We start from the raw sequence: 17,073 nt of genomic DNA on the forward strand, positions 1-17,073 counted from the left end.
TGGAGTCAGTCAGAGCATTTCCATAGAGAGCCACTTTGCATCAGCAGCACCATGCTCCAGTGCTCTGGGAGAGTTTATAGTCCTGAGGGTTGAACACTGGATGACTGACAGCTGTCCTTCATGACAACAGAAGCCACAGAAATCCTCCTCATCAAAAACATGACTCTGATCGGCGTCCTCATCTGGACTCTCCTCTGCTGCTGCTTCACAGGTAAAGTCCAGAGGATCAGAGTCCTCTCCTCTATGAACGTCCGTCTGTCTGAAATGAAGCCGACAAAACCGTGACGCTGCTTTATGTTTGTGTGTCTGTATCCTCAGAGTCCAGAGGCCAGATCACAGTGACTCAGCCTGGAGCAGTGAGGTCTGCTCTGGGAGAGTCCGTCACCATCAACTGCAAGACCAGTCCAAAGGTTTATAATGGGTACAATTTGAACTGGTACCAACAGAAAGATGGAGAAACTCCTAAACTGCTCATTTACTATACTAACAGCCGAGCATCAGGGATTCCAGGTCGTTTTACAGGCAGTGGATCAAACACTGACTTCACTCTGACCATCAGTGGAGTCCAGACTGAAGATGCAGCAGTTTACTACTGTCAGAGTGATCATGTTATCAACAGTCAAACTGTGTTCACACAGTGAAAAAGAGTCGTACAAAAACCTCCCTCAGTCAGACTGAACAGAAACTGAACTGACTGCTGCAGCTGGAAGCTACAACAGAGACTGATACACTTCACTGAGGACACACACACACACACACACACTTCACCTTCTCTTTCTGTGATAATACATTGACTTTAGGAGCAGTCGTTAAGATTTATGTGGGTCAACTGACAGAAATAGAATTTAATATTAGGAATTCTCTTTAAATTTGTGTACAATCACCTGAAAACCAGATTTGTTGTTTGGTAACTTATAATGAGCTCTTCATGTCTCCAGAGGGAGCGGGTCCTCTTCCATGAAAACCACTATGTTGCACAGCCACATTTCTACAGTGGCCCAGAACGGACAAAACAGACACTGGCTCTAGACAGCACCTTTCATGTTTGTCCCAAGTTTCACAGCCACCGTCAGGATTCATACACGCTTGCAAATGAAAGGGTGAGACAAGAGGTATTCAGCTGGTTGCAATCTGAAACCTCATCATTGGATGCCACAAAATCCTTCACACTGGACCTTTAACAACGCTTACAAGACATTAATGTCCTTATGTCCTCTGTTGGCATTTTTCATTCTTCCCTCAGCGAAATATCTTGTGCAATACTACGTTTTCATTCTCTTTAACTGCTCAACCCGTGCATATATACTTTTCTCGACTGTGAAATATATATATATATATTTCTTACTGTGCAATAGAGTAAACACTGAACTAAACTTATTCGTACCCACCAAGTGCAAATTCAATCCATGTGCAATTTCTGTTAAAAGCATGAAATTCTCGTCAAATTTTTGGCAGTTCATTTTTTATGCAAATATTCTTTAGAGTTTGTTTGTGGCAATACATAATTTTCATTTATATATTTTTATAGTCCTTGTATAAAATGTACATATATATAGTCAACTTTTATCTTTGTATTTTCTTATTCTGTTGTTTTTCCGACTGCTATTGCCTGCTGCCTGGAACACTCAAATTTCCCCGGCTGGGAGTCATTAAGTCTTCTCTTATCTTATCTTTACTGCATAGATCGGTACAAGCATCTGTGTTTCCAGCATGTGAGCACATTTTCAATACCATCAAATCTGATTGTAACTGAAATCAAACATGACATCTCATCACGAACTGGTGTGGACTAAACCTCCTGCACATCAATGTCGGCAAGTCCAAGGAGATGGTGATTTCGCAGGAAAGCACCACAGACTACATCCAGGGTCTGGACATTGAGATCGCGGAGGAGAACAAATACCTGGGTGTACACCTCAACAATAAACTGGACTGGACACTAACACTGATACCCTGTCCAGGAAGGGCCAACGTCGTCTTCATCTCCTGAGAAGACTGAGGTCCTTTGGAGTATGTAGGACATGACTGAGGACTTTCTATGACTCTGTGGTTGCATCTGCAGTCTTTTACTCAGTGGTCTGCTGGGGCTGTGGAAGCTCTGAGAGGGACAGAAAGAGACTAAACAAACTGGTCAGGAGAGCTGGTTCTGTCGGAGCCTCTCTCTGCATTCTTCTCCAAATCTAAAAATGATGGATCTGGTCAGCTGGTCTCTCAATGCAATTGACCATATTTTCTCCACAATGAAGATGGGTAAAGGAGAACTCGCCTGTCCTGACGGAACGTTCGCAGCCGGCTACACGTTGGACTCCTGGGAGAAGTGGAGGATCGTGTGTCTGTCGGTTCTTTCCGTTGAGGATTAGCAAGCTGCTCGCCTTGATCGAGGGAATGTGCAGGGCTGCCAGCACTCAGACTCAAGCGATTTGTGAGCTCAGTCGCAAACTGGATGCGATTCCTGAGCTCATTCGCAGGTCGGATAACAACTTGGAGAAGCTGTCAGCTCTGCTCGGCTGAATCTGGTCACTAATTCGGACATTTTGGAGCAAGCCACCGTGAGACCAGAGAGACTCAAGGGCAGACAAAAAAAATTCCAGTGTCGGCCCCCAAAACAATCTGTTATCTCCATTGGCTCCCAGACATAAACGGCCTTCTCAAGGACGCTTATCTCTCCACTCTCCTGGATGTTTCTGCAGACAAAATGCTCCGACCCCCACCTCCTTCTGGGACATTCACCCTTACCCTCAATTCAACGCCTTCTTTGGCTCCTCACCCCCCTCCTTCCCCTAGTAGGCCAAGGGTTGAGGATGGCGCCCTGTAGGAGCTGCAGCCCTCCCCCGGGCGACTGTGCTGTGACAACCCCCCCCCTCGAACTTCCTTCCCCCACCCACATGTGCAGGTGTTACAGTCTGGTTATGATGTCTTAAATGTTGCTTGTGCTGAGGTTTTTTTTACCAAGCCCACTGAGACCCTTCAACGTGTGCAGCAAAATGTTGGAGTTCTTCTACCAGTCTGTGGTCTCCAGCGCCATCTTCTCTGCTGTTGTTTGTTGGGGCAGCAGCATCAGAGCCAGCGACACCAACAGACTTGATAAGATCATCAAGAAGGCCGGCTCTGTACTCGGACTCAGACTTGAGTCTTTTCAGACTGTGGTGGAGAGGAGGACGCTGAATAAACTGCTATCCATCATGGACAATGATCAGCACCCTCTCCATCACACAGTGGACAGACAGCGGAGCACCTTCGCCCACAGGCTGCTACAGCTCCGCTGTCGAAGGGACAGATACAGGAAATCTTTCCTGCCACATGCCATTACACTGTACAATAACAGCAAAGAAATACAATACTTCTTATCACTACTGTTTGCTATTTTTGCTATTTTATTATTATTTTTTTATTATAGTTTGTTCTTTGTAGTCCTATTTCACAATTTTTCACTTACTTCACTGTGTGTAATGCTGCTGCTGCACTGCAATTTCCCATCTTGGGATAAATTAAGTATATCTATCTATCTATCTATCTATGCTTCATAACTAATCTCTAAAAGACACCTAAACATGTTGAACCTGCATTCATTTTAATGTCACTCATCATTGTAAACAATAAATATCCTCTACCTGTGAATGTGTAAATAAGTGGGTCAGTGCTCTCAGCAGTGAGGAGGAAACATCATGACATGTTGAGGACAGCTACAGTTCACTGACTCTGTGTGTTTGCATATGTGTCCTGCCTCTCTGCTCCCAGCCGTTAAGAGGCCAGTGTTGATCAGTGGCTGTCCAGGCCTTTCAGAGCCACTCACACACCGGCAGCACCATCATGAGCTCACTGGTTCTACTGCTGGCCACCCTGGGGCTCCTGGTTCAGGGTGAGACTCTCTTCTGAAAACTTGGCTTCAGGATGCAACCAGCTTCACCACAATCATGTTCTGCTGTGATGGAGAAACACTGAAACAAGCAGCATTGACCTTCTTCCATCTATTCTCCATGTTAAAGAAATGATGCTCTTCTGTTCTGATGGTGATCATCTTCCTCCAAGCTGGATTTGTCTCAATAACCCTTCTCCTGTTTTTCATGTTTTCCAGGTTCATCAGGACAAATCACCCTGACTCAGTCTCCTGAATCTCAGTCTGTTGTTCCAGGACAGACTGTCTCCATCAGATGCAAAACCAGTTCAAATGTGGGTAGCTATCTCCACTGGTACCTTCAGAAGCCTGGAGAAGCTCCTAAACTCCTGATTTATTATGCTACAAGCCGTCAGTCTGGAGTTCCAGATCGTTTCAGTGGAAGTGGATCTGGGACTGACTTCACTCTGACCATCAGTGGAGTTCAGGCTGAAGATTCAGGAGTTTACTACTGTCAGCAGAGTCAAAGCTTCCCGTTCACACAGTGATACAACGTCGTACAAAAACCTCCCTCAGCTGGAGAGGAACTGATCTGAATCAACAGCTGCACTCAAACCAAAACTAAAGGCTTTACTAAAATAAATAGTTCATATTTGAACATTAAATATACTGTACATAACAAAAAGTTATACTTTTAATGTTTTCATACAAACAAGGTTTGATACTGATGATACTGTTGAAGTAATATTTCACTTCTTTGATCAGGTCATTCACTGGAGTATGATGACATGTGGACACTCAATTTGTAGATATTAATTTTATTACTTTCCATTTTTCATAGAAACTCAAATAATAATTTACTGGATGATAAAATGTCATCTCAATAATATTTCATTCATGTAAAAATACTAATCACATCTATAACATATTTAATTGTTTTCATTTTTTGTCCAACAAATTTGTATTTTATGATTTAGACCAAAATAATTTATGAAGTATGTATTTTAGTAACACTTTCATCTTTTTCCATCTTTCATTTGTCTTTGTGTTTGTGGATCTTCAGCAGAAGCAGGATGTGAAGAGTTTCAGGGATAAATTTGAGTTCACAAGAATTTGGTTTCTCTTTACGCTGATGATACAATTCTTCTTTAGAAAATGTTTTTCATGCTTTTATAGTTTGACTTGAAGGACAGTGCATGTTCTTTAGATAAACCCAAAGCAACAACAGCATGACAGTCCTCACCATCACTGATTTGCACGAATCAAAAATGATGAGGACTTTTGTCTGAGTTTATTAACTCTTTGATAATCAGTGTATATGGAAACACATGATGTGATGTGAAACATAATTTATAAAGTCATCAAGGAAAAAATACATGTTTTAAAATGTTGTTGGTTAAATAGCATCACTGCAACTATTAAAAGAACATTTATGAAAACACTTTGAGGATAATAAATATTCAAACAAGTGATTTGAAGAACACGTCTTTATTTTCTGCAAACACTGAAATAATATTGAAACGGTGCAACAATCTAGTGAATATTTCTATTTGTCAGATAACAGACAGAGACAGAGTGCAGAGTGAGAGCAGTAGCAGAGTAAAACCAGTAGCAGAGTCTCAGTGAGGCAGGTCAGGACTGGGAACACTGGTCTCTCCTCAGCGTCTCTGAGAGAGGAGTCTGGGAGCCCTGGGTGGCCTCGCAGGTCACAGAGCCCACCTTCCCCCACTGGTCTGCAGGGAGCCTCAGGGTGCTGCTCCAGCTGTAGTGGCCGTCCCTCTGCAGCACCCCGGGGCTCCTGCTCTCCTCCCAGCTGCTGCTGCTGCTGCTGCTGCTGCCGTCCACCTTCCAGGACAGAGTCCAGTCTGAGGGGAAGCCCTTGTTGGCCAGACACATGAGCGTGGCCTTCCCCTGCCGCAGCTCCTCACTGGAGGGGGGCAGCACCGTCAGGGTGGGACGGACGTCACCTAGGAGACACGGGGACCACACGGCTGTCAATCAAACAGCAGACACCTGAACACCTTTACTGTGTGAGAGTTTCTGTCAGGTGGTTTTTCTGCTCCACCAGTCACTCACTCACACATTGTTTCACTTCCCTTTAAGAAACCTCTCATGCACATCAGCACAGAAAGAGTCCTCATATGACCTGAAATATATCAAACTGCACGAGAAATAAAACAATCTGATTGACATTTTAAAACACAAAAACCTCTTTTAGACTTTTTGAAGAAAACAAGAAAATACAGTTTGAAGATATTTTCAGTCGTCTGTGATTTCATTCAGAGTCCTGATACATTTATACAAAAACATTTACTGTGGAAACTCTCAGAAGTTGATGAGATCCAACGATATTATCAGCCAAAAATAAGCCAGGACCATCAGAGAGCTGTCAACATTATTTCAAAAAGACATTTTGAGCCGTTTGAGCAGATCAGAGATTTAAAGGCATTTTGAACATTTTCATCTTCATTCAAAATGATTTTTACTCAAATTCAAAACGCTTTAAAATGAGAATCAAAGAGCAAATTTACACACGTGTGAAAAGTACGAGTGTTGTCGTTTCATCGTTCCGACACTTCAAACGGTTCACATTTCACAAATGAAATGAAACGTTTCAAGAGAAGTTGAGTGAAGCTGCTTTGAGTTCAGCTTCAAGGTTAAACAGCAGAAACGGACAATAAAACTGAGTCTTTAAAGTGATTTTGATCCGTCCGATCAAAAGTTCAAGTTACTGCAAATGTTCAGACACATGAATTCAAACATTTACTGATGAAACAATATTTAATATTTGAGCAGAAACTTACTTCCAACGTCCAGTCTGGTTCCTCCACCAAAAGTCCACCACAGTGATACAAACTGACTGAGTCGTCGTACAAAAACCTCTCACTGCAGAGAGACACGGCTCTCTGACTTTGTCTGACAAAACTTAAACTACAAGAACTCAAGTTTCCACTTTCATCTAAAGATTTAAATACGAGACTTCTCCTCTGCACCGAGTCATTATATTATTTACAGTCATGATTTCATTTCAAACACAAAACTGCAACTGAGAGAAAATAGAAGTGAAGATGGAAAATCACAAATTTAGATTTCTAAACAAAATTTATTTAAAGAAAAGAAAAAGGTGCTGACAATCGAATAAAATCCATCAAAAACTGAACTTACTTCCAACGTCCAGTCTGGTTCCTCCACCGAACGTGTACCACAGTGATACAAACCGACTGAGTCGTCGTACAAAAACCTCTCACTGCAGAGAGACACGGCTCTCTGACTGTGAACACAACAAACTCAACATGAACACTTCCAGCTGTTGAAAGAATGAACTATTTCATCTCATATTGATCAAACTGTGACACGACTGATCACAATTCATCACATTTTTATGGTTTTATTTTTACGTCTGTCTCACATTTAATTTGTTCTCGCATTAAATTAAAACAAAACATTGTGAAAGAAAATGAATCCAGAGGCCTCAAACCAAATCAACATTAAAATGATCACTGACTGTTTATCAATGCTCTGATAAAGTGATTGATCCACTGATCAGCAGCATCATCAGACTAATCCAAGTCCCTGTTGGAGTCAGTCAGAGCATTTCCATAGAGAGCCACTTTGCATCAGCAGCACCATGCTCCAGTGCTCTGGGAGAGTTTATAGTCCTGAGGGTTGAACACTGGATGACTGACAGCTGTCCTTCATGACAACAGAAGCCACAGAAATCCTCCTCATCAAAAACATGACTCTGATCGGCGTCCTCATCTGGACTCTCCTCTGCTGCTGCTTCACAGGTAAAGTCCAGAGGATCAGAGTCCTCTCCTCTATGAACGTCCGTCTGTCTGAAATGAAGCCGACAAAACCGTGACGCTGCTTTATGTTTGTGTGTCTGTATCCTCAGAGTCCAGAGGCCAGATCACAGTGACTCAGCCTGGAGCAGTGAGGTCTGCTCTGGGAGAGTCCGTCACCATCAACTGTAAGACCAGTCCAGAGGTTTATAATGGGATCTATTTACACTGGTACCAACAGAAAGATGGAGAAACTCCTAAACTGCTCATTTATGATGCTAACAGCCGAGCATCAGGGATTCCAGATCGTTTTACAGGCAGTGGATCAAACACTGACTTCACTCTGACCATCAGTGGAGTCCAGACTGAAGATGCAGCAGTTTACTACTGTCAGAGTTTTCATTATATCAACAGTCAGGTTGTGTTCACACAGTGAAAAAGAGTCGTACAAAAACCTCCCTCAGTCAGACTGAACAGAAACTGAACTGACTGCTGCAGCTGGAAGCTACAACAGAGACTGATACACTTCACTGAGGACACACACACACACACACACACACTTCACCTTCTCTTTCTGTGATAATACATTGACTTTCATAGAAGCAGCAGGCGTGAAGATTTATGTTGATCAACTGGTAGAAATGAAATTTAATATTAATAATTCTCTTTAAATTTGTGTACAATCACCTGAAAAATAAGATTTGTTGTGTTTTTCTTGTCTTATAATGAGCCCTTCATATCTCTAGAGGGACTGGATCCTCTTCCATGAAAACCATGTGTCAGGGAAGGGGGGTTTTAAGGGAGAACTATGGGTTGAACCCAGATGCAGACACAGATGCAAATTAACAAATTTATTCAACAAAAGGGAAACCAAAGAAAACCAAAACTCAAGGAACTACGACGAAACACACTGAGGTAATAGAGCTACACATAAAACGAGGGCAACACAGGGAAACGCTGAGCAAACAACACACAACAGGGCAGGGGTTAAGACAAAGACAGCACTCGAACTTAATAACACAGAACGTGACAAGGTTTTACACAAAGACAAGACTAGCAACTCGCTTACATGAAACATGACATGACCCAAGACAAAGACAACACTTGAAACACACTTTGGCTGTGGCGTGGACAAAGACAAGAACAAGGCCAGAACAAACTTACAGGGACTGTGGCTAGGCTCGGGAACATGGTCAACACAGAACACGGTGGACAAACACTTGACCTGAAACATGGCACAGACGACATTAAAAGACAATGGACAAACACTGACTTGAAATGAGGGGGGACATGAACAAAAACGACACGTGGAAAAACGCTCACTGAAGACATGTGCAAAGGCAAAGGATCTCAAAGAACAAGGGTGAAACGGACAACGACCTGACAAAGACTGGGGGGAAGACACGGACTTATATACACAAGGAGGGACCACTAATGACACACAGGTGAAAACGATCAGACAATCACAAGGGCGGGAAACACAGGAAGTAAAGCACACAGCGAAACATAACTTGAGCCTTCAAAATAAAACAGGATGTGACAAAAACCAGACAAAGACAACACACAAGGAGAATCTTCAACAAAAAACAGGCGTGCACAGCACGGGTCAGGACACTATGTTGCACAGCCACATTTCTACAGTGGCCCAGAATGGACAAAACAGACACTGGCTCTAGACAGCACCTTTAATGTTTGTCCCAAGTTTCACAGCCACCGTCAGGATTCATACACACTTGCAAATGAAAGGGTGAGACAAGAGGTATTCAGCTGGTTGCAATCTGAAACCTCATCATTGGATGCCACATCATCCTTCACACTGGACCTTTAACACAACGTTTACAAGACATTAATGTCCTTATGTCCTCTGTTGGCATTTTTCATTCTTCCCTCAGCTGCATAGATCGGTACAAGCATCTGTATTTCCAGCATGTGAGCACATTTTCAATAGCATCAAATCTGATTGTAACTGAAATCAAACATGACAATCTCATTAGATTCCCGTCTGTAGACAACAATCGTAATCGTAGAACTAGACAATTCCGGCGCTGCCGAAAATTTTGACAGTGGAACGAGGGGGCTGCTGGTCTTATTAACTGAATCAATAAACATGAATGAATTGAATGGAAATGAACCATCTCTATTATCATCAGTTTCCTTTTACTAACAGAGCTAACAGCGCTAATGCTAATTGCGGTAACAGAGCTAATAAAGCTAATGCTATTGGAGATAGCAGAGCAAACACTAACAGAGCTAATGCTAACAGCGCTAATAGAGCTAACAGAGCTAACAGAGCTAACAGTGCCAACATTTCTAATAGAGCCAGCAGAGCTAATTGAGCTAGCTGAGCTAATGACGCTCATGCCAACGGCGCTAATAGAGTTAACAGCGTTTTGTCTGCCTATGTACATGAGGCTGTCTGTGTGTATTTAACTGTATTTGTGTGTGACTGTGTGTGTGTGTATGTATTTCGTTGTGTGTGACTGCGTATGTGTGTGTCTTCGTCTGTTTGTGTGTGTGTGTCTGCTTGAACAACACATTTATCAAATTGTCCCAAGTATTTTGAACAAGCAGCCCAACCAGTTCCTACATGGAGATGTGTCTGGTATATGTGTGTCTGAATGTGTCTGTGTGTGCGTGTGTAACTTCTGCCCCACCTGCTGATAATTACCTCTCTATTTCTCCCACTTTTTACCTGTTCCTCAACAGCCACTTTTTCGCTGTCGGTTTCTTCCGAACAACTTGTGATTGTGACAAAACGGTAGGTGCTATCAAAAAAACGATTACACTGTGAGATGCGGACAAATCTAGGCCAGATGTACGTGTGTTTTATGTCCAGATATTCTTTAGAAAAATGACTAAATGGTCGATTTAAAAAGACACACTCCAGCAGGCTGGGACTCAGAAAACAGGAGATTGTATGGGTTTAAATGGAGCAGCAGAGCAGGGCAGCTAGTGCAAGATCCCTCTTTATTTAAATTTGGTGGGGGCTAACCCTTTAAAATTGATCTTTGACGAGAGAAGAAAAGTTTGTCTACAAAAAGATCCAAAAATTATGTGTCTCCTATTCACGTTTGGATTTTACGGCAATTTGAGAAAAAAACTTCAGGCGATTTCTCACTGGCTCTTTCACTCTAAGTGATGATGTCATCCACTCTCGGGGGACAAATTCTGAGCATTTTTTTGAGAAACTTTTTGGTCTTGAGATGGTCATAGCTCGAAAACCGTAAGAGATATCAAAAAATGTGCCGAGATTCATTTTGAGCCAACAAAATTATCTACGTTTTAATGTTTGAATGAAGTCTCTAGGAGAAAGTATGGCGAAGCAGCGCACAATTGAAAAAAGCTGAAATTTGAGGAAATTTCCCATTCATTTCTTACGGGAAATTCTTCACATTTTTTTGCGTATAACTTTGCGAATTATTGACGAAAGAGCTATAAAAGTATTCTGGCGGAAAATGGCGGAAATTCTGGCGGAAGATGAAAAATGGGAAGAAATAATGCGCACGATAACTATAGTGGATCGAGCTACGCTCTAGCCACTCGCCTCGATAGCTCTTTGAGTTATAGAGGCGAGTGGCTCTTGCGTTGCCTCGTGCCACTAATAAGACTATTTTCAAGATGGCCCATCAGCCAGATCCCTCTTTAAAAACAGACGTTTATCACAATGAGACTATTAAATGGCTCAGTAGATAAAAGGAAAGTGTTGTTTTTGAGATGACTTTGCAGTTACTGTACAGCAACCTGAGTCTCTTTAATTCTACATGGGGATGATTTGAATAGTCAGTTGGTCCAGCAGTGAGGAGGAAACATCATGACATGTTGAGGACAGCTACAGTTCACTGACTCTGTGTGTTTGCATATGTGTCCTGCCTCTCTGCTCCCAGCCGTTAAGAGGCCAGTGTTGATCAGTGGCTGTCCAGGCCTTTCAGAGCCACTCACACACCGGCAGCACCATCATGAGCTCACTGGTTCTACTGCTGGCCACCCTGGGGCTCCTGGTTCAGGGTGAGACTCTCTTCTGAAAACTTGGCTTCAGGATGCAACCAGCTTCACCACAATCATGTTCTGCTGTGATGGAGAAACACTGAAACAAGCAGCATTGACCTTCTTCCATCTATTCTCCATGTTAAAGAAATGATGCTCTTCTGTTCTGATGGTGATCATCTTCCTCCAAGCTGGATTTGTCTCAATAACCCTTCTCCTGTTTTTCATGTTTTCCAGGTTCATCAGGACAAATCACCCTGACTCAGTCTCCTGAATCTCAGTCTGTTGTTCCAGGACAGACTGTCTCCATCAGATGTAAAACCAGTTCAGATGTTAGTAGCTCACTCCACTGGTACCTTCAGAAACCTGGAGAAGCTCCTAAACTCCTGATTTATTCAGCTACAAGCCGTCAGTCTGGAGTTCCAGGTCGTTTCAGTGGAAGTGGATCTGGGACTGACTTCACTCTGACCATCAGTGGAGTTCAGGCTGAAGATTCAGGAGTTTACTACTGTCAGAGTGATCACTATATGAACAGTCAGTGGTGGTTCACACCGTGAAAAAGAGTCGTACAAAAACTTCCCTCAGTCAGACTGAACAGAAACTGAACTGACTGCTGCAGCTGGAAGCTACAACAGAGACTGATACACTTCACTGAGGACACACACACACACACACACACACACACACACACACACACACACAGGTCAAAGCCCCTCCCTGCGGATCATCACACAAGGTGATGGTTCTTTAAACTTCATTATTTTACAGGAAGTGATGGCCTGCTTATCCAGGAGCACAGAAAAAGCTTCACTTCATAAATTCATGAGGTTTTCAGCTCTACGTGTGAATAGAAAACAGCAGAGGAGCAGAAAGTCTTTTGTTGACCGTCATTAAGAAATGTACGACTGATGTGAACAGCCAGGCTGCTGCTCATGTGAGGGTTGACATATTTCAGCACTTTTGCTCCATGAACTCTGTCATGCTGCCGTTGTTTGGTCTAATGTCACAAAGCAAAGGCAGCATCATGACGGGTTTTCTTTATGGCAGTATTGCAGGATCTCTGTGCAAAAGGGGCCTCTGATAGGCTGCACTGACTGAACTATGAGACATGACAAGTGATGCACATGAACATCGTTTTGAAATAAAATCAGGTTCTATGAATGTCAAATCTGATTAGTAACTAAATGGTTGAATTCAAGATGGCGCCGTTGTGTATGGCAAGCCGTCTACCTCTGCTCTGTGTTTTGCTGCTACTGCTCTATATTTCACTTTTTGTAAAAAATGTGTCACCGTTGCTGGTGTATGATCGCCAGACCCTCCTGGATATTCGTGATTCATTGATAAAGTCTACTATCTATGACTGTAGTGGACAGTCAAAGACGCTCCCACCGTTCCTGGCGTCTGTGCCGCACTACCTGTGGCGTCTACCTGTTCCTCCGCCCCGCAAACGTCGCCACAGAAAGCGGGGGAAACGAAGCGGAGTCTTTGTTCGACTGAGAGTCTACCTGTCACAGTCCTCGGAGTACGATCATCGTCACCTGCTGCGGTTACCCCGGCAGTATGACGGCTTCATTGTGCGGTGTTCCTCGGAGGTCAGCTGGCTCCGATCAGCTGTTCCAGATGCCGGCTACACACATCCCAGCCGCCCGAGGCGGGTCAGCATCTACGGACGAGGCTCCGTGCAGGAAAATCTCCGTCCTGTTGCTCGTGGCTCCAAGCGAACCGACCACATACCACTGCGCGTCGCCCTCATTAATACGAGGTCTTTGACAAATAAAAGTTTTATCCTGAACGATTTCTTCTCAACACACGTGCTGGATTTCCTCTTGTTGACGGAAACGTGGATTAAACCCGGTGACGACAGCGCGTTCACTGAGCTCCTCCCCCCTCGATGCTCTTTCCTCAGTACACCGCGAACGTCAGGTCGAGGGGGCGGAGTCGCCACAGTTTTTAAGGATAATTTCACTTGCAGACAGTTGCATGTAAATAGTTATTCCTGTTTTGAGGTACAGCTGTTCACAGTGGAATTGGCTTGTCCAATCTTGTGTGCTGTGGTCTACCGTCCACCTAAATACAATAAGAACTTTATTCAGGAGTTCTCTGAGTTCTTAGCAGAGGTGGCTTCTACATATGAGCATCTTTTAATCTGTGGGGATTTTAACATTCACATTTGTTGTCCGTCCGATCACCTGGCCACTGATTTTAAACATCTATTGTCATCTTTTGACCTTATACAAACTGTGGATGGTCCTACACATAGTGCTGGGCATACATTGGACTTAATTATTTCTCATGGACTTATGGTATCACTTGTTGAAATATCTGAGACTCCCATCTCAGATCATTTCCCAGTGATTTTTGAAGTTCTTGCTCCTCCGCCTGTTGGAAAGCCTCCTGTCCCAGCATCTCGTCGTCGGACTATTACTCCCTTAACAGCTGCAGAGTTTGAGGCTGCTTTTATGAACTCCGAGTACTTCGCCTGTGATGGAATTAATCTGACTGGATGCCCAGACAGCATCCTGTCATCTTTCTGCTCCGCTTGTTCTGAGATCCTGGACAGTATCGCCCCTCTTAGGTCCAGGTCCACCAAGCCCAGGCCCGATCCCTGGTTGAATGATTCAACCCGGACTCTCAGACAGCGCTGCAGACAGGCGGAGAGACGCTGGAAGAAAGACAGGCTACATGTATCGCTGGAGATACTGAGGGACAGTCTCGCTCAGTATCAGAGGACTGTGAAGGAGGCTAAATCACAATATCTGTCTGACATTATCTCGTCTAATAGACACTGCCCCTGTGTGTTGTTTAGTACCATTAATTCTGTTGTGAGCCCCCACTCTAGTCCTCTGCCTGACGCCACTGTTTCTACATGTGAGGACTTCTTACACTTTTTCGTTGACAAAGTGATGTCTGTGAGAGCACTAAGCAGCGGCAGCATCAGACCAGACCAGTCTGCTACAACCCCACACTCTTCAGTATTTGACCACTTTGAGCCCATCTCCCTCTCATCCCTTGCTGATGTAGTGAAACATGTGAAAACAACAAATTGCCCTTTGGATGTTTTCCCAACAAAACTGCTTAAAGAGGTGTTCTCTACTGTTGGGCCTGTCCTCTTGGTTTTAATGACGCTTGCCTTAGCTCAGGATGTGTTCCGGCTTCTTTTAAACATGCTGTTGTGAGGCCACTTCTTAAAAAACCACATCTTGATGCTAATGTTTTATCTCATTTTAGACCTGTTTCTAACTTGCCTTTTATCTCAAAAGTCCTTGAGAAAATTGTTTTTATCCAATTACAGGCATTTTTAGAAAATAATTTTATCCTGGAAAAATTCCAGTCTGGGTTCAGATCATAGCACAGAGTCTGCGCTGCTTAAAGTTCACAATGACATAGCTGTGTCTGTTGATGCTAAACGTCCTGTTGTCCTTGTGCTGCTTGACTTAACGGCAGCATTTGATACAGTAGACCATTCCATTCTCTTGTCCCGCTTAAATAATTATGTTGGTATCCGTGGTACTGCACTCAAGTGGTTTGAGTCTTACCTAAACAACAGGACCTTTTCTGTAATGATTGGTGACCTGTCCTCCTCTGTTGCCTCTTTGTTTTGTGGAGTTCCCCAGGGCTCTATTTTGGGACCTTCACTTTTTTCACTGTATATGTTGCCGCTGGGGTCAATTATAGCGAGACATAATTTAGCATTTCACTGCTACGCTGATGACCTCCAGCTGTATTTACCAGTGTTCCCAACCAAAAGTGTTGCTCTTCAGTCCCTCACAGACTGCATCAGAGACATCAAGTCATGGCTGGAGAGCAATTTCCTTCATTTGAACGAGGACAAGACCGAGTTCATTCTATTTGGTGACAATGTTTTTGCAGATTCGGACTCTATGTTTTTGAAGCTAAAACCATTTGTAAAGAATCTTGGGGTTATTTTTGACAGCAGTTTCTCATTCGTCAAACAGATTGACAACGTGGTTAGAGCGAGTTTTTATCAATTACGTACTTTATCTAAAGTAAAGCCTTTTTTAAATCGCACCGACCTTGAAAGGACTATTCACGCTTTTATCAGCTCACGAATAGACTACTGTAATGCTCTCTATGTTGGTGTTTCCCAGTCTGCCCTGAGCCGCCTCCAGCTGGTGCAAAATGCAGCAGCTCGTTTCCTGATGAACACTTCAAGGCGTCAGCACATCACCCCAGTCCTCTTTTCCCTCCACTGGCTTCCAGCATCGTTTAGGATAGATTTTAAAATTTTACTTTTTGTTTTTAAAGCCCTCAATGGCCTAGCTCCTACTTATTTGACAGAGCTTCTCTCTGTCCGAAACCCAAACAGGGCGCTAAGGTCCACAAATCAGTTATTACTGGAAGTCCCAAGGGCCAGGTATAAACACTGGGGGGATCGAGCCTTTTCCGTCGCTGGGCCCAGACTCTGGAACAAACTGCCCCCTGACATGCGCACCATCACAGACTTTGGCCTCTTCAAAACTCGGCTCAAAACACATCTTTTTAGACTGGCTTTTAATACACAGTAATGTGGTGACATTTTATTTTATTTTATTTTATCATATCTTATTTTATTCTATCTTATTTTATTTGCATTTAATCTCTTTTTTTATTTCCCTGATATGTGTTCTATTGTTGCTATCTTTTAATCTGTTTTTCATTTCTAACTTCACTGTTTTCTTTTAACTGGAAAGCACTTTGGTCACCTTGAGTGTTGTAAAGTGCTGTATAAATAAATTTTGATTGATTGATTGATTGAAATCTTTAGCTTGTTTCAGAGAGACACCCTCTGTCTCCGTAGATGTAATGGACCAACTGGAGTCTTTTAGAGCGCAGAGCTAACGGCGTTGTGGCTTTCTATATAAATGAGGCTGTCTGTGTGTATTTAACTGTATTTTTGTGTGACTGTGTCTGTGTGTATGTGTCTGTCGTTGTGTGTGACTGCGTATGTGTGTGTCTTCGTCTGTTTGTGTGTGTGTGTCTGCTTGAACTACACATTTATCAAATTGTCCCAAGTATTTTGAACAAGCAGCCCAACCAGTTCCTACATGGAGATGTGTCTGGTATATGTGTGTCTGAATGTGTATGTGTGTGCGTGTGTAACTTCTGCCCCACCTGCTGATAATTACCTCTCTATCTCTCCCACTTTTTACCTGTTCCTGAACAGCCACTTTTTCGCTGTTGGTTTCTTCCGAACAACTTGTGTTTTTGACAAAACGGTAGCTGCTATCAAAAAACCGATTACACTGTGAGATGCAGACAAGTCTGGGCCAGATGTACATGTGTTTTATGTCCAGATATTCTTTAGAAAAATGACTAAATGGTCGATTTAAAAAGACACACTCCAGCAGGCTGCGACTCAGAAAACAGGAGATTGTATGGGTTTAAATGGAGCAGCAGAGCAGGGCAGCTGGTGCAAGATCACTCTTTATTTAAATTTGGTGGGGGCTAGCCCTTTAAAATTGAACTTTGATG

At 43.2% G+C, this 17,073-nt stretch overlaps 5 gene segments (V, D, J or C); 4 read left to right on the forward strand and 1 right to left on the reverse strand.

The window, feature by feature from the left end:
- Window positions 1–154: 154 nt before the first annotated feature.
- On the forward strand, window positions 155–641 carry LOC121619968. The segment is given in 2 exon segments: window positions 155–211; window positions 319–641. Coding segments are annotated over 2 exon segments (375 nt in total).
- A 3,169-nt stretch (window positions 642–3,810) lies between these two features.
- Window positions 3,811–5,242, forward strand: LOC121619200. The segment is given in 2 exon segments: window positions 3,811–3,859; window positions 4,076–5,242. Coding segments are annotated over 2 exon segments (357 nt in total).
- Window positions 5,243–5,307: 65 nt separating this feature from the next.
- On the reverse strand, window positions 5,308–7,130 carry LOC121619969. The segment is given in 3 exon segments: window positions 5,308–5,802; window positions 7,001–7,056; window positions 7,108–7,130. Coding segments are annotated over 3 exon segments (414 nt in total).
- Window positions 7,131–7,564: 434 nt separating this feature from the next.
- LOC121619164 lies at window positions 7,565–8,208 on the forward strand. The segment is given in 2 exon segments: window positions 7,565–7,623; window positions 7,731–8,208. Coding segments are annotated over 2 exon segments (375 nt in total).
- A 3,365-nt stretch (window positions 8,209–11,573) lies between these two features.
- LOC121619181 lies at window positions 11,574–12,302 on the forward strand. The segment is given in 2 exon segments: window positions 11,574–11,622; window positions 11,839–12,302. Coding segments are annotated over 2 exon segments (369 nt in total).
- Window positions 12,303–17,073: the final 4,771 nt, after the last annotated feature.

This window comes from Chelmon rostratus, chromosome 16, assembly GCF_017976325.1.
Source record: "Chelmon rostratus isolate fCheRos1 chromosome 16, fCheRos1.pri, whole genome shotgun sequence".
Classification (NCBI taxonomy): Eukaryota; Metazoa; Chordata; class Actinopteri; order Chaetodontiformes; family Chaetodontidae; genus Chelmon; species Chelmon rostratus.